The sequence below is a fragment of the Schistocerca serialis genome, chromosome 10 (genome assembly GCF_023864345.2).
Source record: "Schistocerca serialis cubense isolate TAMUIC-IGC-003099 chromosome 10, iqSchSeri2.2, whole genome shotgun sequence".
In the NCBI taxonomy this organism is placed as follows: domain Eukaryota; kingdom Metazoa; phylum Arthropoda; class Insecta; order Orthoptera; family Acrididae; genus Schistocerca; species Schistocerca serialis.
Genome location: NC_064647.1, coordinates 131,414,190 through 131,438,845, shown reverse-complemented (window position 1 = coordinate 131,438,845; position 24,656 = coordinate 131,414,190). Strand labels below are relative to the sequence as shown.

Here is a 24,656-nt window from a genome sequence, read left to right as displayed (position 1 = left end):
TTCACTAAACTAGTAAAATTGTATCCACTATAGAAGGCGACAAGCAGGAAAATTTTAAACTGTTTTTGTAATGATTACTTCACACAGATTGGAAAACCAAAAGCCATTCTTTCAGACAATGGGAGCCAATTTACATCTAACGTCTGGAAATATTTCATGAAAGATGAAGACATTAAGCACGTCCTTATTTCTGTTTATTGTCCATCTTGTAACCCAACTGAGCGCTATATGGCGTGAAATAGGCAGGCTTTGTAGAACTTACTGCTCCAAAGATCATACAAATTGGTCAAGTTACAAATGTGATTTTGAAGATGTTTTGAACACCTTACAACATACAACAACTGGCTTTACGCCTTATGAAGTCAATTTTAACAAACGCCCACCAAACATCTTGTATGAATTGATCAGTTTCCCTGTCTGAAATGAGTTAACACTGGACAAGAGAATGGAAATAGTAAAGAAAAATATTGAAGCACACTGTGCCAAGAGAAAGCTTAAACATGATTCAAAAGGAAAGTTTACACAGTACAATGTAGGCGATTTAGTCTTAACCAAAAGTTAGGAGAAATCCAAGGCAATTAATAGAGAGATCAAGAAAATTTTCGATATTTACATTGGTCCATTTGAAGTTTATGAGAAACCACATCCAAATGCCTACCGACTTATCTATCCCAAATCAAAAAAGCTATTTGGTTTAAGAAATGTCACTCAGTTGAAACCTTGTGTGCAATAATTGCAATCCCTCAGGGGGGTACACAATCTTTGAGTACTATGCATGTGGCTAATGCAAGATGCCCCGGCTAATGTGACGTTTTATTCTCGAAAACACTGATGCCACATTCTATGATACCTTTCTGACACACAAGCTTCCGACAATATATACGTTAAAATTTTGTATCTACGTTTGCTTATATTTCTTATGTAAGATATTTTCATGTGATTTAATTTGTAGTATAAGATACATTTTGTTTTGATTGAGTAATCTGTATCATCAGATGTATTGATAATTTGACATTTACATCCTACCGATTGTGACTATTACTGATATGTGAGGACTATGATTTGAACTTACGTTGCCAGGAAAAACCAATATGTATTTTCTAGTGAGGAACAGTTACACGTCTTTACAGACAACAGACCATACTGTATTTATATCTGCTTATCCAGAAATGAAAGGTGAATTGTGTGAAGATACACTAAGCTTATTAATACATACTTACAGATTTTATGGTACATTTGTGCAGTTAAGAAGAACTATATACATCTTTTCACTGTTTTTATCTTATATATACTATTCACATGGAAGGAATTACTATGTTTTGCTTCTCATGCCATTATATGATTGACAATTGAATTTGTGTGTCACTATATATAAGAACGCATGAGATGCTGAACGACGTTATGATTTATGAAAAGGTTGAAGTGATTTATGCAGTTAAGAAGGGACTATCGCCATGATATACTATATACATGTTTCACTCAGTTATGTACACACAAGAGAGGTGTTGAAATTGCTGAATTGTTGAGGATTATCTTGAAATAAGGTAAGTGATGTTGTTATTTGCATTTGTATTAAGGATTTGAGGTTGCAGACTCATTCCTGTTTCTGATTCACATGAATTGATGTTTACGGTTTATTGATGGAAGATGGTTTTGTTTTGGCTTGCATTTTTGCAGGGGTATTTGGATGATGACAATGATGATAGGTTTAGGTTATATGATATGCAATGCTGCTGAGCTGGTTTGGCGGTATTCATCCGTCAATTATTAATGGTTTTGATGATTCATTTAATTGAGAGAATTATGATGATGATGGTACTGTGCAGTCATATATAACAGAACTAATGAATCATTTGAATCGCATGAAGTAGTACTCTTATACATTTTGATTGAAGGAAATGCTGATGTGAAATTAAAATTGAGAGTTATTTTGAACAACTATGACAACGCACAGCACACAAATCACATTGAAAAACTATTATTTTACATTATTCACATCTCACAAGACACAATCTGGAGACTAGTTTGGTATTGAGGGGTAGGAAACGACAACTTTAATAGACTGACTGAGGACTCTGACGAAATGATATATAAGATGCCATGTGACAAGGTTCTGGATTTTTTTTACAAAATCTCCTTGCTGCAAGGTTGCTAACTATGGCACAATTGCATTTTTACTTGCTTAAGTGTATCTTGCCACTTTCAGGAATTTTATTGACATATTACTTATATTCTCACAATTTACAAAATCTTGAAGCTGTCTCTCAGTGTTAATTTGATCTGACTTTCTGGATGTCTGGTAAACATTATTGCATTTGATGTACAAAGCCAAGAAATATATATATATATATATATATATATATATATATATATATATATATACACTATACATAGTATATTCAGATACTTGTGACAAGAACCCGGATTGGATATAAATGAACAGTTTCTACACTTTCACAATATAAATATAATATATAATTTTGAATATTCATGTTTGACCAGATTTGTAAAATATTTTATGGTATTGCAAACTGTTAGGATAAATTTTATTCTTCTGTCTTTTATATGATAATATTATTCTAGAACATGTCATGTGGACACTTTAAAAGTGCAAAGTAATCAATCCAATCAAATTTGTAATTTGCTAGCTTAGTTGTGTTTGAGTGTTTGAAGGAGGGAAAATTAATGGACACTCTAGAAGTGACAAAAACAAGGACGCTCTAGAAGTGATAGTTTCAGAAAAACATTCATTCAGAAAATTTGATGTAAATATTGATTTTGTAAAAGTTTGGAAATTTGTTTGTAATCTGATATTTCCAATTCTTGTTTTCTTGATGTATATGTTTGTAGCTATTTGGGAAATTTATCTGTATGTAAAGTTTCATGATCCAATTTTGTACCTTTTAAGATACACGCAGTTTGTGTTATTTCATCCAACTAGTACTGTATCACATCAATCACACTAATATTTCTGTGAGAAGAGTTTCGTCTATCAGGCTAGGCAAAACTCTTTGGGGGTATTGAAATATTACTGTATCTCATTGCTACCTATCAGAGCCCCTCGGAGAGCATTAAAGATAAACACCAGTTCTAATTGTCCAGTTGTAAAGTGACCTGTTTCCAAATTACATACAAAAATAACCACTATTTCAGTATACATATAATTCGAAAACGATGCTTTGCTGATTAACATTGTTATTATGAGAGAAACATAATATAAATGTGAGATTAATACTGTAACTAATCGAAATAAATGTAGCATATAGTCAGGATGTACCAGTAAACCTATGAGTATAAAATTACTACAGCAAATTAAACAGAACATATAAATAAAACATGTTAATTGAATCCCCAATATATGTTAGCACTAAAATTCAGGCACTAGTTGATTTGTTATAAACAAATTTAGAAATGTAATTGTTACCTGTAACATAATTAGTCAGAAAATGTTATATTAACTCGTAACTAAGTTGAAAATAGGTTCACCTTGTTCAGCATTGAGATTGTAAAATTTTAGCAATGAGTAGCTGATATGCGGTTTAACTTTTAATTGTGACTATACATAAAATTGTAATTTTCATTGTAGGTAATTGTTAACAAAAGTATAAATAGAGGTCACGCAGGCGCCTTGGGGCACTCATTTTTTGGCTACGGCTGCGAGCAAATGTATTGTAGGCTCACTCGTTTGTTGATTGTTGTGAACTCTGTGTCATTTGATGTCAACTTTGGGTACATCTGATGTAACCGGTACAGTTCACCAGGCTCGGACACCAGAGTCCTGGAAAAATATTGGAATTAAAACTGCACTGTACTTTGGAATTTATTTGGGATTCTTCCGCAATCCTTTTCATGGGTTGCACAGCGATGAGACATGAATCCAGGAATTTTACAAAACCCCGAGAACTAAACAACTCTCAGTGTTGGTAGAATTGACGTGAAAACAACAGCGCATTGACTGGGCATTTCACTCAAAACATTTGCAATGCGGAGGTGGGAAAATATAAACATCTGAGAGCTCTTCCCCAATTTTAATTTTTGTCGCTCTCAGCGCCATCTGTCTATGGTTTAAAAAAGAGTTTGAGACAAAACTTGATTACTGTTTTAATGGAGAATCCGAGTCAGCAATAAAAAATGCGGGTTTCCATTTAAGATTTAAAAGTTGCCCCCTGCCCCACCCAAGCAGGTGGGGGCTGGGGGTCACATGTAGGATCACTCGACGTCCCCCTTTGAGCTTACGGACTTGTCTAAACCATTATTTTTATCCCATGTATAGTTTTCGAGATAATCTCATCTGAAACTTAAGATGGACCACCCTATATACACGACTGGCCATTAAAATTGCTACACCAAGAAGAAATGCAGATAATAAAGGGGTATCCATTGGACAAATATATTACACTAGAACTGACATGTGATTACGTTTTCACGCAATTTGTGTGAATAGATACTGAGAAATGAGTACCAAGATCCACCTGCAGCCGTAATAACAGCCTTCATACGCCTGGGCATTGAGTCAAACAGAGCTTGGATGGCGTGTACAGGTACAGCTGCCCATGCAGCTTCAACACGATACCACAGTTCATCAAGAGTAGTGACTGGCGTATTGTGACGAGCCAGTTGCTTGGCCACCATTGACCAGACGTTTTCAATTGCTGATAGATGTGGAGAAAGTACTGGCCAGGGCAGCAGTCGAACATTTTCTGTATCCAGAAAGGCCCGTACAGGACCTGCAACATGCGGTGGTGCATTATTCTGCTGAAATGTAGGGTTTCGCAGGGATCGAATAAAGGGTAGAGCCACGGGTCGTAACACATCTGAAATGTAACGTCCACTGTTCAAAGTGCTGTCAATGTGAACTAGAGGTGACCGAGACGTGTAACCAATGGCACCTCATACCATCACGCCAGGAGATACGGCACTATGGCAATGACGAATACACGCTTCCAATGTGAGTTCACCGCGATGTCGCCAAACACGGATGCGACCATCATGGTGCTGCTAACAGAATCTGGATTCATCCGAAAAAATGACTTTTGCCATCCGTGCACCCAGGTTCGTTGCTGAGTACACTATCACAGGCGCTCCTGCCTGTGATGCAGCGTCAAGGGTAACCGCAACCATGGTCTCCATGCTGCTGCAAACGTCGTAGAACTGTTCGTGCAGATGGTTGTCGTCTTGCAAACGTCCCCATCTGTTGATTCAGGGATCGAGATGTGGCTGCACGATCCGTTACAGCCATGCGGATAAGATGCCTGTCATCTCGACTGCTAGTGATTCGAGGCCGATGGGATCCACCATGGCGTTCCGTGTGACCCTCGTGAACCCACTTATTCTAAATTCTGCTAACAGTCATTGAATGTCGACCAACGCGAGGAGCAGTGTCGCAATCACGATAGGCTACAATCCGACCTTTATCGAAGTCGGAAATGTGATGGTACGCATTTCTCCTCCTTACACGAGGCATCACAACAACGTTTCACCAGGCAACGCCGGTCAACTGCTGTTTGTGTATGAGAAATGGGTTGGAAACTTTCCTCATGTCAGCGTAGGTGTCGCCACCGTCGCCAACCTTGTGTGAATGCTATGAAAAGCTAATCATTTGCATATCACAGCATCTTCGTTCTGTCGGTTAAATTACGCGTCTGTAGCACGTCAACTTCGTGGTGTAGCAATTTTAATGGCCATTAGCGTATAAAGCAATTGCGAAGCATTCCCCAGTTGGCTGGTTTCATTAATAAATCAGCCATTACAGCAAACCGTCTTCAAATATGTATAACTTTTGTTGCAGATTAGACTACCGAATCGTTTTACTGACCATCACTTCCAGAACTTGCTAGAACTGAATTGCGGATGGTATTTGTCGTAGAAGCAACAGGGTCACAAATTCGTAAAGCATTATGCATGTTTAATGAAAGCTAGTACGTTGCAGGCACATGAATTTTCCAAAAGCAACACTGCAAGACAAGGATTGTTTCAGTACAGAAAGACTGCTCTTTCTTAGCCCACCTTCGATACTTACCACGGTAATTTGATCATTCCTGTGAAAGCGCTAAACTGAAGCAGAATTAAAGCATGTATTTTTATGCAATCTTCCTTCGAAGCGATTTCTCTATTAGCCTTCAGCAACTCAGGAGCAGTTTGAATTTATTCGTGAAAATTTTAACTTATCTGTGGTAAAGTGGATTACATTTTTCTGGGATAATTGTTATGGTGGTGCTGCAGGCTTTTCTTTCGTCTACAAACATTCGATAGCATATGTATCTGATCAATCTGCCCTCCCCGCGAACCAATAAGGTGAAGAGATTTTTCTTGTCACACCTACAGCCGAAATGGCACAAGTTAAAAACTGTTCGTACAGCTCGTTAGTCAACTTCAGTGATTTCGTGCACGTCACTTCTGGTTTTACTGACTTAGAGTCAACTCTTTTTTGGACAATAAGACCAAGCTTTCCAGACGGTTCTTGTTTTCATAAGAAAACGTACACGAATCTTTTTCCCGTTTCAGCTCAAGTGCGCTGAACTCTGATGGAACGACTAGTCTTTTTCAAATCTGTTTTTGTTCCTTGCTCAGCACGAGATCTATTGTACGTCGATTGATACTGACGGCCGGTTCCATCGGTACTGATTACACAATCGAGATCAGATTTAGAGATGGATATATTCGCCTGTACCTAGAATAAGATATAGATCTAGTATTTAGCGATATTCTGTACTGAAAGAAACAAAAAGAAAGCAAAAAGTCAGAATTTGAGCCCTTACTACGAGTACGGTAGCCACGTACTTCTTTTTTAATCTTTAGGCACTGCACTACTCCCGCCTGATCGAAGCATCGATACACGTACGCAAGGTACATAGAAGATGTTTTAACAATAAATGCTACACACTTCTGCAGGTTGCATAGGGGACTTAGTAGATCAAGTTTTACGTAGGAAACTATGTCCAGAAACGTCATCCAGTGATGCTACAGAGCATGAATATTATGGGCACCAGTGCCTGTAAATGTATGTATATACTCCATAAGTTGGACAATTACGGAAAACGGGGAGTAGCTCACAATTGGTTCACCTCTTACTTGAGCCACAGATAGCGATAGGTCATTATCCACAGTGTTGAGAGTGGGTGTGATGTGGGGTCTGAGTGGGATATGGTCAAATGGGGGAGTGCCCCAGGGATCAGTGTTGGGGCCACTCCTGTGCCTTATTTATATAAATGATGTGCCCTCTTGTATTACGGATAACTCTAAAATATTTTTGTTTGCTGATGACACTAGCTTGGTAGTAAACGATGGTGTGTGCAACATTGTCTCACTTTCAAATAGTGCAGTTCATGACATAAGTTCATAGCTTGTAGTTATACTAATGCTAAATCACAGTAAGACTCAGTTTTTATAGTTTTTAACACACAATTCAACCAAACCTGATTCTTGTTGTATTATTATTCACGTTTACTTAAGCTTATGGCTTGACTTTTTTCGGGTTCATAAATATTTTATTTTTATCTGTTATTACTTTTATATTGTAATTTCATGTACTGACACGTTCCAGGACCTTGGAGATTTGCTCTTCAATTTAGTCTTACGGAATTTGACGTGTAAATAAAATAAATAAAGATGATACCGTCATGATGTTACAAACTCATAAGGATGATGGAGAAGGACAAGTGCATAAATTTGAGTGAAGGCTTCTGGCTCGAAATGAACAAGTCGTAAGTTGTAAGCGAAAATCATTCTGATACCACTCATTGAGAAATACGTGTACTGGTATTGTTGTTGCTAAAATTGTAGAGTAGGCATCTTTCAGGTTGGTAGTGTGGTAGTATGAACAAGACACGAAAAAATGTCTAGTGAACATATGTTCTGTAATGAACACCTGCGGAACTATGATCACTTGTTCATCTTCGCTACTGTGAAACACATCTCCTCCATTGAACAAATGCTAACAGCTCTAAAGGTATGCATTTTAGAGCTCATGTTTACCGGACTTTTCCTCTTGTTTTGGTCCATACTATCGCCTCAGAAAGTTTCCTACCGCACAATGTTAGCAACAACTGTACTAGTTAGTGCATGTATTCCATTGTCAGAGGTATCAAAACGGTTTTCGCTTATGCCCTTCGACTCATTCGTTCCGGTTCAGGGAACTTTACCTCAAACTGATACATTTGTCCCTGAAAGTTTGTAACATCATCACGGTATCACCCTGTACAAAGGTACAATTACAGGCGCCGGAGTCTCTAACTTTGACGCTGTGTAGCGTCGCTGGATAACGATTCTGGACATAGGTTCCTGAGTAAAACTTGACCTACGTCCCCTCCACAACCTCTAGAAGCGTGTAACATCAACCGTGAAACGTCTGTATAACTTGAACATCCGTTTTCTTTTAAATTAGGGCCGTCGCTCTAAAAACCGCTAGCCTGCAACTCAGCGCCGGTCCCTCTACAAACACCGAAGACTCATCAAAATCCGTGATTAACAGATAGAGGACCTAGGGTCCTTATGTAAGGACTTTACAAAAGAAGACCATGTAGTGATTGTGGACGGGGTGGGCAGCAGTTTGGACCAGGATGAGGCATATGACATAGGTGGTGATTTGGACACGATAGCTTCCCTGATAGATGGCACCAACGTATACTTTGTTGAGATGTTCCGGTGTCATGATTGACCACACCTTGGTGGAGCTGTGAGGCGAATCAATGTGGGGTTAGGGATCGCTCTGAGGACAGCCCACTTTGCTCATGTGTCTCTGACTCCCGTCGGAACTATCAACAGATGGCCTTTCACTAGGCATGGCCAGCTCCTAAACAGGACTGGGAAGGGAAGTTTAGTACAGCTGATTAATGAAAGTAGAGGGGGTGGATCTCAGGCCACACATGGTCATATATCTGTTGTCATAGGGAGGAAGAGTTGGTCTCTTTTTAGGGTAAATCCAGACAACAGGTTCCCCTGCCTAAAGAGTCTGATATTCCCCTTGTCAGAGCTCAGGTTCAGAATCAGATGTCTCTCCCTCTTGTGCCATTAGCTCGCTGACACGCCGTATGGCTTCAGGGTGCGTGGATATGGTCTCCAGGGGTGCGCATCACCTGGTAGAGGTTGCGCTTGATGAAAAGGACCGCACGGTCCCACAGAATGTCGCAAGAGAAAAGCGAGGCGTTGGCTGCAGTTTCTGTGGCGTTGTCGACATTCAGACAGCTAAATGCAGATGATAAACGGGTATTCATTGGACAAATGTATTATACTGGAACTGACATGTAATTATATTTTCACGCAATTTGGGTGAACAGATACTGAGAAATCAGTGCCCAGAACCACCTCTGGCCATAATAACAGCCTTCATACGCCTGGGCATTGAGTCAAACAGAGTTTGGATGGCGTGTACAGGTACAGCTGCCCATGCAGCTTCAACACGATACCACAGTTCATCAAGAGTAGTGACTGGCGTATTGTGACGAGCCAGTTGCTCGGCCACCATTGACCAGACATTTTCAATTGGTGAGAGATCTGGAGAAAGTGCTGGCCAGGGCAGCAGTCGAACATTTTCTGTATCCAGTAAGGCTCCTCACAGGACCTGCAACATGCGGTCATGCGTTATCCTGCTGAAATGTAGGGTTTCGCAGGGATCGAATAAAGGGTAGAGCCACGGGTCGTAACACATCTGAAATGTAACGTCAACTGTTCAAAGTGCCGTAAATGCGAACAAGAGGTGACCGAGACGTGTCACCAATGGCACCTCATACCATCACGCCGGGTGATACGGCACTATGGCGATGCCGAATACACGCTTCCAATGTGCGTTCACCGCGATGTCGCCAAACACGGATGCGACCGTCATGATGCTGTAAACAGAACCTGGATTCATCCGAAAAAATGACGCGCCATTCGTGCACCCAGGTTCGTCGCTGAGTTCACTATCACAGGCGATCCTGTCTGTGATGCAGCGTCAAGGGTAACCGCAACCATGGTCTCCATGCTGCTGCAAACGTCGTCGAACTGTTCGTGCAGATGGTTGTTGTCTTGCAAACGTCCCCATCTGTTGACTCAGGGATCGAGACGTGGCTGCACGATCCGTTACAGCAATGAGGATAAGATGCCTGTCATCTCGACTGCTAATGGTTCGAAGCCGATGGGATCCAGCATGGCGTTCCGTGTTACCCTCCAGAACCCACCGATTCCATATTCTGCAACAGTCATTGAATGTCGACCAACGCGAGCAGCAGTGTCGCAATCACGATAGGCTACAATCCGAACTTTATCAAAGTCGCAAATGTGATGGTACGCATTTCTCCTCCTTACACGAGGCATCACAACAATGTTTCACCAGGCAACGCCAGTCAGCTGCTGTATGTGTATGAGAAATCGGTTGGAAACTTTCCTCATGTCAGCGTAGGTGTCGCCACCGTCGCCAACCTTGTGTGAATGCTATGAAAAGCTAATCATTTGCATATCACAGCATCTTCGTCCTGTCGGTTAAATTACGCGTCTGTAGCACGTCAACTTCGTGGTGTAGCAATTTTAATGGCCAGTAGTGTATTGTGTTTGTTTTAAAATATCTCGAAAACGACACGTCGTATGATAAACACTTCCTCCTGCGTGGGTCAACGTTGTATTTGCAAATCGGAACCCTTCTTCCTCCCATATTTATTGCTTATTTGGGTTATATATCAAATAATATGTACAGTTTGCTCAAACCACTCTTTCCTATTCGTGATAGAGGGCTGTGTAATCGATAGTTACCACGTGTGCCAGGTTTTGCAATTAAGAGCCAACGCATTTCATACTACATTTCATTTACGATGTAAATGTAAACCTTTGTGTTGTAAAGGTGTGATTGTGCATTACAAATACTATAGCTAAATGTTGGGATTTGTAACATATGTGTGCCCATCTTGTGAATGTTATTGAATAAGTTCTCCAGAGAATGAAAGACTGAGTGAAATTGCAAAAGTCGTGTGATATGACGTGACCCGCTCTGGCGCAGAGCGTCAAAGATTACTATTGCTATCCGATACACTCAAAAGCGGCCAAAGATATTTTTAAGTCCGACCGTGGTGAAACCAAACATGAGATACAATGTGAAAACAAAATGCATACTAAATCCTGTACCATTTATGTTTTGTCTGTCTGTATGTGTAGACGCACGTTATTACAGTTCATTATAACTGAAAATAAGTAATGTGAATACTTTCGATGTGAAACGTCTCAATATATCAAGAAGTACGACAAGAAATGCAATTAATGAAACTTCCTGGCAGTTTAAAACTGTGTGCCGGACCGAGACTCGAACTCGCGACCTTTGTGTTTCGCGGGCAAGTGCTCTACCAACTGAGCTACCCAAGCACGACTCACGCCCTGTCCTCACAGCTTTACTTCTGCCAGTACCTCGTCTCCTACCTTCCAAACTTTACAGAAGCTCTCCTGCGAACCCTGCAGAACTAGCACTCCTGAAAGAAAGGATATTGCGGAGACATGGCTTAACCACAGCCTGGGGGATGTTTCCAGAATGAGATTTTCACTCTGCAGCGGAGTGTGCGCTGATATGAAACTTCCTGGCAGATTAAAACTGTGTGCCGGACCGAGACTCGAACTCAGGACCTTTGCCTTTCGCGGGCAAGTGCTCTACCAACTAAGCTACATTTTTTTTTTTAAGTATGTCCCTTCTGTTGCCTTTGTTTCCAACATGGCTTGAATAAAAATAAATGTAAATTCCATTGAGAAGGCTTTCACATAATTGTTACGGAAACGTAACTGCAACTATAACTTTCTTTCTCCGTGCGTGGAAAAACGGAAAGAAGCAAACTCATTATTGCTGATAAGTAAAATTCTCTTCTTCAGAAAGGTAATGAATTAAAGTAGGGTTCTGCTGCTTGGTTTTACACATAAATAACATAAATATGTCTTCCTGTGAAAAGAAGGAATGAAAGAAAGAAACTTAATAAAGGGTAGATACCAATTTCATCACTGTGTCGTATGCTTCCCTCAAAACAAAGTAATATATACATATAGGCTTAACTGGTTTATATTTATGATCTTCTCTGATTACTTGCTGTTAGATATCCTCCTCTTGCTACGTGATGTGCAACCTTGTACCACAAAGCATTCGTCTAATATACGAAATGCTTCAATGGATAATGTAAATTACACACTTCTACTGGTTACAGTATTTATTTAAAAAATTTGCGTAGTTTTCTTTGTACTTTTTAGTACCATCAACTTTCGGTGCTCAGTCGTAATTTATACCCAGAAGTCCGCCCTATTGCTTGATTCTTTTGTTAGTATGTAATGCATCGTTTGGACTTTCAACCAGTTGATTGCGTTTCGTTTTGTTTTAGGGTAAGGTATACTGTCAGGGTTTAAAAATTCAGCAGACGTAACGGCATTGGGTGTAGTTCTGCTGACGCTCGCTATCTTTTGTCTTATGTAGAGCCATATGTCTTTTACCTTGTCACACAACAATCTATGCTCTTCGGTATCTGGTTTATTACATAATGTACACAGCGGTGACTCGGCTAATCGAATAGAGTGAAGTTTAGAGTTCGTCTAATTTTCCTGTTTACAGCATAGTACCAGGTCGATCTGACATACGTTGGCAGGTTCCGGCAGTGAATATTTTGCCATATTGTTTCCCAGTTATAACAAGGATACTTTTGTTCTACGTCGTTTCTGGGTTTGTCTTTCATCAAGTTATTGTAAAGTTCTTTCACTTTCATGACGTCTTTTTCAGGGGTTCTTGCCTGTATGTAGCTGAATTCCACTGAAAAGTATTTCAAGTGGTATAGTCCGTCGGGTATGTGTTGGACATTTATAGGTGCACTGACGGCAGCAGGAGCTATTTCACTTAACGAATGTGCAGCAAGGGTGCCCCGTGGTTCTTTCCATTGTTTGTATGTGGTTTAAAGGTATAAGGCTTGCGCTTTTTTGCTGATATCGGTGAGATTTAACCCACCACATTTCGTAGGGAGCATCAGAATGTCATATTTGACTTTGAAAATATGTCCCCGGCTGACAAAATGTCCTAGTGCAGATGCGATACTTTTCGACAAAGGCGCAGATGGTGGCAGAACTTGTGCTACGTAATTAACTTTGGTTGTGATATATACATTTGCCACAATTACTTTCTGAAGTTCATCGAGTTTCCTAATACTATGTGCTTGTACAGAGGCGCGTATGCTGTTAAGTAATTTTCGATAATTCGCAGCAATAGTGTGCTTGATATTTCATTTAAAATCTATGCCGAGACATTTCATGGTTACAAGCTCGCGTAACAGATCCGGCGTTTGCGTCCCAATTCCACGGCCGATGTTGAATATCCCCGACTTTGTTCTATTAAGTTTTGCACCAGATGCCTGTTCATATTTTGTTACTAATTGTAGTGCGCTCTCTACTTCAGTGCCATTCACGACTAGGAAGCCAACATCATCAGCGTACGCCTTGCACACAATCTTTTCTCCATGTATTTGTAGCCCTTGTAGATGTTTCATAAGGGAGGCAAGCAGGGGTTCGATGGCGATGGCGAAGAGTGCCATGGACATTGGACACCCTTGCCTAATGGAGCTGGTGACGTCAATCGGGCGGCTAATGTGCCCATTGATGACAAATCTGGCTGAGTTGTTTGTTAATGTATTTCTTACTACTGCTATGAGTCTAGGAGGGAAGCCCATTGCGCCCATGGTGCGAAGGAGAAAACGATGATTTACCCTGTCGAATGCTTTATCAAAGTCGAGTGAGATGAGTGCACATTTTCTTTTGCAAACGTCGGCCGTTGAGATTAGGTCCCTGTAATCACAAAGGGTCTGGAGAATTCTCCTATCTTTGCCCACACTTGTTTGATAAGGGCCAGTGACGCTGGTCATTGTGGTTTTCAGCCTGCGAGCGACGATGCGGCCAAAGATTTTGTAATCGCTGTTTAAAAGCGTAATTGGCCTTAGAGCGCTGACAGTTTTCGAGTTGGTGGTTTTTGGCACTAACAATACCAGTCCCTCACGAAATTCTTTCGGGATGTAATTTTCAGGGTTTAGGAGTTCGTTGCAGATGAGAGTTAACTTGGCTTTTACGAGGTCACTAAATTTGCGATAAATTCTGCCGGAATTTCGTCTGCTCCTGGAGCATTATTTTTCATGCTTCCATATATAGCTTCTCCGACATCTTCTTCAGTCACTTCCGAGATGAGAGTTTGTGCTTCCGCGTGGCATACTTTGCCCTGGAGGTTAATCATTAACTCGTCTTGAAGCTGTTCGTCAACTGGTTGACTAGACATTAAGGATTCAAATGCTGTACGATTGCCTCTTTAATCTCTCTTTGCTTCGTCAGCTTCCTTCCATCATCAGTTGTTATTTCAGAGAATATCTTGCGTGACGCCCTTTTGCTTTCGCGAATGACATGATAAATGGAAGTGACCTCGTGCTGTGCTATATTCTGGGCACGCGACCGTATTTGGTAGCCTTCCAGTTGTTTACGCCGAAGAGCCAAAATTTTTGCTTTAATTTGGTTAATTCTTTCGTAGTTTTCCACGACTGTTGCATCGGACTTGTACAAATCCCTTAGACACTGAAAGTAGAATTCTATAGTTGATTTGTACCAAAAGTTTTTGTCTTTTGAGTAATTTATGAAAAACCTCCGTATTTTAGGTTTGGCATGATTCAGCTACCAGTCAGTGCCAGAGTTGTACGAGCTAAATTTGCTTTGACACTCTCTCCACAACTTGTAAAATGTCTCCTGACAAGCTTGGTCTTCCAGATGTGACACGTTGAGATTCCATGTGCCTCTACCTCGATAGGTCCCTTGTTTTGTCAGATTGATTGTGCATATGTACGCAGCATGATCCGAGAAAACGGTAGGCCATATTTCGGACTGCAAAATGTGGTGTTTCAAATTATGAGTTACATATATCCTGTCTAGACGGCTCGCCGAGTGACTTGTGGTGTGGGTGAAGCCAGGGGCTGCACCGTGCATATGCTCCCATGAGTCTATTAGTCTTACGTCATTAACTATACGTTCCAGTTCAGTACACTTGTTGAAATTGGGAGTTTTGTCTTTAGCATGCAAAACAAAGTTAAAATATCCTCCCAGGTTAAGGTGTTCATATCGAGTTCCAAAGAGTGGGACAATTTCTTATTTAAAGAAATCCACTCTGCGGTGCCTGTTGCTGGATTCTGAAGGGGCATATACGTTAATGACTCGTATTTTGTTTATTGTGGCCGCTATGCCTTTACTGTTTGATAGGGTTACCACATCTTGGACTACTATGCCCTCCTTTGCGAGCAGAGCTGTGCCCATTTCCGTTCCATGCCCTGGGTTTATAATGGCGTTGAAGTCAGGTACGTTACCGAGCTCAATGTCTGTCACTTCTTGTAAAAGGATAATGTCAGTGTCAGAAGCATATATAAAATCTTTTAAGTTCTGTAATTTAAAGGAATTATGAATCTTATTAAGGTTTACTGTAGCGATCTTGTACGCTTGTATGTCAGACATTGGTCGTTCTACTTGATCAAACTTTAAACAACATTCTTCCGTTTTGTCTCGTAAGCGTCAGCTTTAAAACTCATTTTAATAATATTCACCGGTAGCAAATGTTTCATTGGTGTGTCCTTGTTCTTTAGAAAGTTCGTTCACGGAGAAGTCTTCGTTGAAGAAATCAGCCACATTTGGGGCTGGAGTACAGTCTGTTTTAGTTTCTGAAATTTCATCCGCATTGTTATGATCGCTTTCGTCTGCCCAGCCGGTTGACGTTGTCGTCGTGTGTGGGACGAGTGAATCCTCAGGAGAGTGATTTTTTTTGTTTTTGTTTTTTGGAGAATGGCCTCTCGACGGACTTTCTTCAGTATCCAAGTTAGTTTCGCTTTTCTGTAAGGTGTGTCGGTCTTCAACTTCCGGCGGATCTGCTGCCTTAACAGTTGCAGGTGCCGGTTTCGGTGGAACTTCAACTGTTTTCGTCGGTTGGTGGGACTGTTGTAGGTCGTCAGCTATGACGGCACTGACATCCATCGGAATTTCAGTGTCTGGAGAACTTGTACACTCCTGGAAATTGAAATAAGAACACCGTGAATTCATTGTCCCAGGAAGGGGAAACTTTATTGACACATTCCTGGGGTCAGATACATCACATGATCACACTGACAGAACCACAGGCACATAGACACAGGCAACAGAGCATGCACAATGTCGGCACTAGTACAGTGTATATCCACCTTTCGCAGCAATGCAGGCTGCTATTCTCCCATGGAGACGATCGTAGAGATGCTGGATGTAGTCCTGTGGAACGGCTTGCCATGCCATTTCCACCTGGCGCCTCAGTTGGACCAGCGTTCGTGCTGGACGTGCAGACCGCGTGAGACGACGCTTCATCCAGTCCCAAACATGCTCAATGGGGGACAGATCCGGAGATCTTGCTGGCCAGGGTAGTTGACTTACACCTTCTAGAGCACGTTGGGTGGCACGGGATACATGCGGACGTGCATTGTCCTGTTGGAACAGCAAGTTCCCTTGCCGGTATAGGAATGGTAGAACGATGGGTTCGATGACGGTTTGGATGTACCGTGCACTATTCAGTGTCCCCTCGACGATCACCAGTGGTGTACGGCCAGTGTAGGAGATCGCTCCCCACACCATGATGCCGGGTGTTGGCCCTGTGTGCCTCGGTCGTACGCAGTCCTGATTGTGGCGCTCACCTGCACGGCGCCAAACACGCATACGACCATCATTGGCACCAAGGCAGAAGCGACTCTCATCGCTGAAGACGACACGTCTCCATTCGTCCCTCCATTCACGCCTGTCGCGACACCACTGGAGGCGGGCTGCACGATGTTGGGGCGTGAGCGGAAGACGGCCTAACGGTGTGCGGGACCGTAGCCCAGCTTCATGGAGACGGTTGCGAATGGTCCTCGCCGATACCCCAGGAGCAACAATGTCCCTAATTTGCTGGGAAGTGGCGGTGCGGTCCCCTACGTCACTGCGTAGGATCCTACGGTCTTGGCGTGCATCCGTGCGTCGCTGCGGTCCGGTCCCAGGTCGACGGGCACGTGCACCTTCCGCCGACCACTGGCGACAACATCGATGTACTGTGGAGACCTCACGCCCCACGTGTTGAGCAATTCGGCGGTACGTCCACCCGGCCTCCCGCATGCCCACTATATGCCCTCGCTCAAAGTCCGTCAACTGCACATACGGTTCACGTCCACGCTGTCTCGGCATGCTACCAGTGTTAAAGACTGCGATGGAGCTCCGTGTGCCACGGCAAACTGGCTGACACTGACGGCGGCGGTGCACAAATGCTGCGCAGCTAGCGCCATTCGACGGCCAACACCGCGGTTCCTGGTGTGTCCGCTGTGCCGTGCGTGTGATCATTGCTTGTACAGCCCTCTCGCAGTGTCCGGAGCAAGTATGGTGGGTCTGACACACCGGTGTCAATGTGTTCTTTTTTCCATTTCCAGGAGTGTATTTGCACACGGTTCAGGGGCTGAGGAGACAGTCGGTCGTTCGCGTGCCACGGCGGCGTAAGTTCCCGGCAGTGTTGCCATCGCCGGCCGGCAGCTGTGCAGCGCGCCGCTGTATACATTCTGCGCGAACGTGCCCAGGCGGCACAGGTTCGCGGCTGGTCGTCATAAATTACAATCCCTATATATCCGCAGACATTGATGTACGACAGGATGTGCTTTTGTAACTCTACTCGAAGCTGCCGTACTCCATTTAGTACTGGCAATTTATGCGCGCTTGACCATGTCTCGGCAAAGTTTCTGAGCACTTTCCCGAAGGATGAAATTACGGCATTAATTTGGTCTGTTGTAATCTCAAAAGGCAACTCGAAGATTCGAACTGTGCGAATGCCAAAACCAGCATGTGCAGCGGTGACTTCACCAACGTTTCCATCCGAGTGCTTAAATTTCATGACACCTCCGGAAGACTCAAATATTTTCTCGCACAACTCGGAACTACGCATTTTAACAAACACGACACAAGCTAAAATCGACAGGTGGATCCCGATTATATCATTAAAGGAGAGCTTCACATCTTCTTCTAACCAATTCTCTACTTCGAACGACTTAGGTCTGGCATATCGAGAATCAAAGGTAAGTTTCAACGTATCTTTTCGACTTGGTTGAACCACCACTGTATACTACTCATTACTTCTCGAAGTGTTCGATAAACAGAGCTTTAAGCTGCAGCAAGCGCGAGACTTACCACGCGGAAGCACAGACGGCGCAGCGCACACGACACTACGTCCTACCTCCACGCCGTCCGCCGGCGAAGTATGGTCAACTGAGCTACCCAATCTCATTCAAGAGGGATTTTCACTCAACAGCGGAGTGTGCGCTGATATGAAAGTTCCTGGCAGATTAAAACTGTGTGCCCGACCGAGACTCGGACTCGGGACCTTTGCCTTTCGCGGGCAAGTGGTAGAGCACTTTCATTGGACAATATCTGAGAAGAGACGCTGTTGGTAGACCTTTGGTTCATTCAGGAGGTCAGGTGGTCAACAGTTGAACATCTATTCACTCAAAAACATCTCACGAGGTCTCGTTCCTCCTATCATCTTCGGCCCATGGTGTGTCATAGTTGCCTTGGCACCAGTTTGCCACGCACGGTATATTTTAACCACGGTGGTATGTGAATAGTTTACTGAGTTACCCTTTTCGGAAATGCTTCCACCCATGTACCGAAAACTAACCATCATGCCCTTTTGGACGTCAGATAAATCGCTCTGTTTTCACATTACGACAACAACTGCACTGTTTTCCGCATCCCCCTGACATGCTTTATGTATCATCTACTGCTAGTGCTGCCAGATGCCGTCAGTGAGTGGCTATTGCATGTTGACGTTGAGATAGGCAGTGGTGACATTGATGTGACTGGGCCATGTATGTTGTTGAGAAATGCGAAATATGGAACAAAATCTTATGTCACATAAGGACTTTCGCAGTCCCCCTTCCCCCCTTCGTCCTCTTCCCGCTAAGGCAGTGTGGCGCGATAGACGAGGAATTACGAGGGCCCGGATGTAGGGGGGCAGGCGAGGGGGGCAAACTGGGGTATCAAATTCTAAGTTTATTTCTGAACGAATCATAAGTTGATTTTTGAATCAGTGCGTACGTGATGTCTCTGCCAGGTGAATACCCTTCGCCTCTAGAAATAAAAAACTCTCTCGCAGAGAAAAGAGTACGGGGCTGTACGAGCTGAGCCGAATAAACACGAATGGGTGAATGCCAATTGCAGTTTCTTTATGCGGTTGATTAGGTGTGCGAGTGATCAGCGATGTTATAGCTATTAGCGAAATCCATAGATTCAGACTACCAGAGTGGAAAATGAACGACTAACAGGTAAGAAAGGTTACATTTTATCTTCTTGGTGTATCCAAAAAAAACGAAATATTGACAGAAAATTTTTGCCAGATGGCAACGCTACCCGGTTAGCATCTGCTTTAAGTTCTATTCTCGGAATAGTCCGGAAAACGCATTGTACGAGCATGGAATAACGCCTAACCGGAGAATAAACGCGGGATAAATGAACCTGTGGTTCTGGCAGGGTTAGTAAAGTTAATCCGAGAATAAATTTGGACAATACCAGGAGTAGTTACAGAATTGACAAGATTGTTTGTTAGAAATGGGAAGGGGGAGAATTGTGTGGAAGAATATCAAGATTCCGAATTTATATAAAAAAATTTTTACTACTACTTTTCGATCTCATGCTTGAGAAAGTGGGCGTCTGAATGAAACATGACACTATTTCCTAACATAAAGCTTTCTGGTTGTAGTAGGCCTAATATGTAATTGAGATTGTTACTTCGTGAATTATCTTCTGTCGTGTTATTTATGTAAATGAAGTACATAAAAATGACCATTTGTGCCAAAACACTTTCGCTTATTTGGCATGGGTTACAACTGCTGCAATATTAGAAAGGCCTATTTCGTTTTATATGGTAGACAGTTAACATCGAGTATAGATTTAAGTGTCAGGAAGCCGTTTCCGAAGAAGTCATTTCCGAAAGTATTTGTATGGAGTGTAGCCATGTATGGAAGTGAAACGTGGACGATAAATAGCTTAGACTGTTGGCAAGACAGCCAAGCCACTATGATTGGTAGCCGAAAGGCACGCGTTAAGCTCACGCAGGCTGGCGTGAGGTCTGGAACATTTAAGGAGGTTGAGTCTAATAAAAATAATACGTAGCTGCTGGAATACTTAACTTTAATCCATAATTGGTGAACATCGGTCTGACGGTACATGCGTCACAAGATAAATAGCAAATGATAATGGCGCCTTGCTAGGTCGTAGCAAATGACGTAGCTGAAGGCTATGCTAACTATCGTCTCGGCAATTGAGAGCGTACTTTGTCAGTGAACCATCTCTAGCAAAGTCGGCTGTACGACTGGGGCGAGTGCTAGGAACTCTCTCTAGACCTGCCGTGTGGCGGCGCTCGGTCTGCAATCACTGATAGTGGCGATACGCGGGTCCGACGTATACTAGCGGACCGCGGCCGATTTAAAGGCTACCACCTAGCAAGTGTGGTGTCTGGCGGTGACACCACATAGACAAGACGAGAATATAAGCTTCGAAATGTGGTGCTACAGAAGAATGCTGAAGATTAGATGGGTAGATCACATAACTAACGAGGAGGTATTGAACAGAACTGGGGAGAAGAGAAATTTGTGGCACAACTTGACTAGAAGATATTGTGAGGCATCAAGGGATCACCAATTTAGTATTGGAGGGCAGCGTGGAGGGTAAAAATCGTAGAGGGAGACCAAGAGATGAATACACTAAACAGATTCATAAGGATGTAGCTTGCAGTAGGTACTGGAAGATGAAGAAGCTTGCAGAGGACAGAGTAGCATGGAAAACTGCATCAAACCAGTCTCTGGACTGAAGACCACATCAACAACATGGTAGACAGTGACAAAATAGACGTAATCAGATCGAGAAACCACACCAGTCTGGAGTACTATTCATATTGACAGCTTTTTCAGTATTATACAACATTTTTATTTTTCATGTAACAAAACGTTTGACGAAGTTTGATGAAGTAATAGATTCTTTCGCAGAAAGAAAAGCACGTCGTGAAATTTGTAGCAAGAATTCTGGGACCTAACGGTTGAGGAACTGCGTACTGCCTTGCATGTCCCTTGTCTTTACATGTTTTATGTTTCCTATATTTAATTTTATGCACCACAAAAGAAAAAGTTCATAGGCAATGGGCATTATATATATTAAGGATAGTAGAATGTCAAGCTGGCCGACTGCAAGGAGGAGAGGCACTATAGCACATTTTAATTTCCAGTGTCCTGAATATAAGCTTGATGGCTTCCATTACAAAATATACACGTTTGATTTGAACAGAGCGAAAAACAGTGAAGTGCGATAGAATAATGGTGTGTGAAGAGGCACGGCACACCACTTTGGTACACTTATCACCAAATAACATGTCTTACATTCCCTCGTACGCGTATGTTTTACACGTCTTTCTATATTACGACATAAGTGTCGTAAAGGAGTGTGACTATAATATAAGTTAAATGTTTGTTTGACACTACAATAGTGAAATCATAGTCTCAGTACATAAATTTTTTTCTTAAAAAAAAAAAGGGGTTATGTTACCGGTTTCAACGAATTACGTCAGCATTTCTAAAAGTAAAACATCAATTGGAGAATGTACAGGGTGAATCACTAACTATTGCCAGCTAGAATAACTCCGAAAGTATGACAGTAGCTGAAAAGTTTGTGGGACAAATGTTGTATGTGACTACGGGGGCCATAATATGCCGTTGGTTTTTTGTTGCTAGGTGGGGTCGCGTCAGAGATTTGTTTTTTAAATGGGATGCTGTAGTTTGATTTTCTGATAGCGGCTAACGAGACGAATCCAATGATGTGTAACAGTAAGGTTTTTGAAGGTCAACGAAGGTCACAAAGGTGGCATGAACGTCCATTTACAGAAGGTGTTCAAAGTGATGACCATTGGTATCAATGCAGTGCTGCAATCTTCTTATCATGGATTGAGTGGTATTCCTTTTCACTTCGGCACTTATCGAAGCACGTGCTCTGACAATTCTCTCTCGTATATCGTGCAAATAGTAAATATTCGCCGAATACGGCATATCAATCTAACGAGCCATTGACATCGACGGTTTCGCAATACAACACTAATAGTAACGGTACGATTAATATAGTCGAATCACACGAGTGAGAATGATGTATTCCTTCGAAGAACAATTCGATATGCTTCTCATTCACAGAGAAAGCCAACGAAATTCAGAGAGAGCTAGAGACTACTACGCTGAAAGATATCCTCAACGTACTCAACCTACAAGTCGTACATTTAAATACGTGTATGATAAATTGAGAAAAACTGAATCTTTAACGGATCAAAAACATATCTGGCAAAGGAAAGTTACTAACGCCGGCCGGAGTGGCCGTGCGGTTCTAGGCGCTACAGTCTGGAGCCGCGCGACCGCTACTGTCGCAGGTTCGAATCCTGCTTCGGGCATGGATGTGTGTGATGTCCTTAGGTTAGTTAGGTTTAAGTAGTTCTAAGTTCTAGGGGACTGAAGTCCCATAGTGCTCAGAGCCATTTGAACCAAAGTTACTAACGAGGAAACGGAAATTAGTACCTTTGCCACTGTGGTTCGAGATCCCTGTGTTAGTTCGCGTCAAATCGCAAGGGAATCTGGCATGAGCCAGAGTAGTGTTGTTCGTGTTCTGCATCGCCATAAATATCATCCTTACCATATCAGTCTCCACCAAGAGTTAACTTGTACGGATTGTATGCGCCGCATTGAATTCTGCCGATGGGCTCAACTTCAGATGCAGAGGGGTGATACATTTCTTAATCTGATTTTATTTACTGACTAGGCTACATTCACGAACCATGGAAATGTTAATTTGAATAACACGCATTACTGGGCAACTGAAAATCCATGTTGGCTGCGGCAACTGCACACCGTGGTCGTTGAATGTATGGTGTGAGATTCTGGAGGACAGAATTATAGGCCCCTATTTCATCGAAGGAAATCTTAGTGGTAGGAAGCACACCATTCCTGCAAGAAACATTAGGTCTGTTATTGGAATAAATACCTTTAGGAACAAGGAAGAGAATGTGGTATCAACACGATGGGTGCCCTGCACATTTTTCGCTGATGGCTAGAAATGAGTTTCAGAGACAATTCCCAAATCGTTGGATTGGACGCAGAGGAGATGTGTCATGGCAAGCTCGTTACACCAGGGTAAAAATTGGCAAAGATTCTTGCAATGTGTCCTGCTGTGACACAACGATCGTGTGGCTGATATAAATTCACAAGTCGTAACTGTATCAAGCACAGCAAGCTTCCATATGGAAAGCAGCATATAATTTGGAAGCTTACTGTGCTTGATGATCTCACGACTTGTGAAATCATATCAGCTATACGATCGTCGTGTCACAGCAGGACAAATCCTTGGCAGTTTTTACCCTGGCGTAGCTTTTATCTACTCTAAATTAGGACATGGAATGAACAGTTGGGCAGGCATGGGCATAGCTGGCAGCGACTTAGTTACGCCCTTTGCCTCGGTTGCCTGGTCTCATTATTTTTCGTAACTGTTGTCAGATGTATGGTCACAATTCCCATTATATATTCTCCTATTGATGTTTTACATTTATAAATGCTGACGTAGTTCGCCGAAAACGCTCCTTTTTTTAAGAAAAAAAATTATGTACTGTGAATATGGCTTCACTATTGTAGTATCAAATAAACGTTTAAATTTTTTATATCAAACTCTTCAGAAATATGTGTGCTACAAAATGAACATATTTTTGAAAAATCGATATTTTAAAATTTTTAACGTCCTGTCTGAAACGCTAGAGGTGGAGGTGGGAGGGGAGGAGGGGGCGCCACTATCAAGTTTTGCCCCAGTTCGGAAACATCGTAGATCTGGGGCTGACGCACACCACACATGAGCAACAAGCAGAGTTCTTGCACATCCACAGAGTAGAGTTGTAATACTCTGACCTGCTTTCCGTTTGTGCTGGGGCTGAGACCAGGCGCGAGACCTGCGAAAGGGCTTTGGGGTGGCTGTGCAGGGCGTCGTTCCAGCCGCGTGTGCCCATGACGCTGAGAGAGTGGCTCCTGATGAAGCCGACGACAGCCCGCCTCAGCTCTGGACAGCATCGCTCGACTGCCAGGACAGCGCTGTCTGCTGCATTCTCCACATTTAGGTCTCGGATCAGCTGCTGTTCGCACCGGTCCTTGAGGACCTGCAGGTCGTATTTGTCTGCCGCGACAAGCAGCTGTGGGGCCATCCTGACCAGCTTGGGCGCCTCGTCGGTGTAGATGAAGGTCAGCAGTTGGCGTAGGACGTCTTTCTCCATGTCTGGGATCTCGAGGGAGGCTTCGTGCTGGTGGCGCCGCAGTATGGCAGCGAAGACAGGGCTCCGGGCGGACAGTATCAGCCTGTGCGCCTCGATTCTTGCCTCGCCGGCCACCAGGGTGACGTCAGAGTCGTAGCCAGACTCCAGCAGTGCTGCCAAGTCGCCCACCACAGTGCCGCTCCGTAGCTTCGACCCGGCCATATCTGGAACCAAAGCACAACAACAGTCATAGCCAGACTTCTGCAGTGCTGCAAAGTCTCCGACCACAGTGCCACTCTGCAGCTTCGACCCGGCCATCTCTGGAACCAAACAACAACGTCAGACTCATAGCCAGACTCCAGCA

General features: G+C 42.8%; 1 protein-coding gene across 1 annotated transcript in view; it reads right to left on the bottom strand.

Annotated features, from left to right (window-relative positions):
• Positions 1 to 3,648: 3,648 nt before the first annotated feature.
• Positions 3,649 to 24,656, bottom strand: part of LOC126424608 (speckle-type POZ protein-like) — a 65,441-nt gene continuing 44,433 nt past the window's right edge. Inside the window, exons 2-3 of the mRNA XM_050087347.1 lie at positions 23,955 to 24,516; positions 3,649 to 3,778 (exon numbers count right to left, since the gene is read on the bottom strand). Coding sequence (XP_049943304.1) covers positions 3,649 to 3,778; positions 23,955 to 24,514 — 690 coding nt within the window. The 5' untranslated portion in view covers positions 24,515 to 24,516. The remainder of the gene's footprint in view (positions 3,779 to 23,954; positions 24,517 to 24,656) is intronic.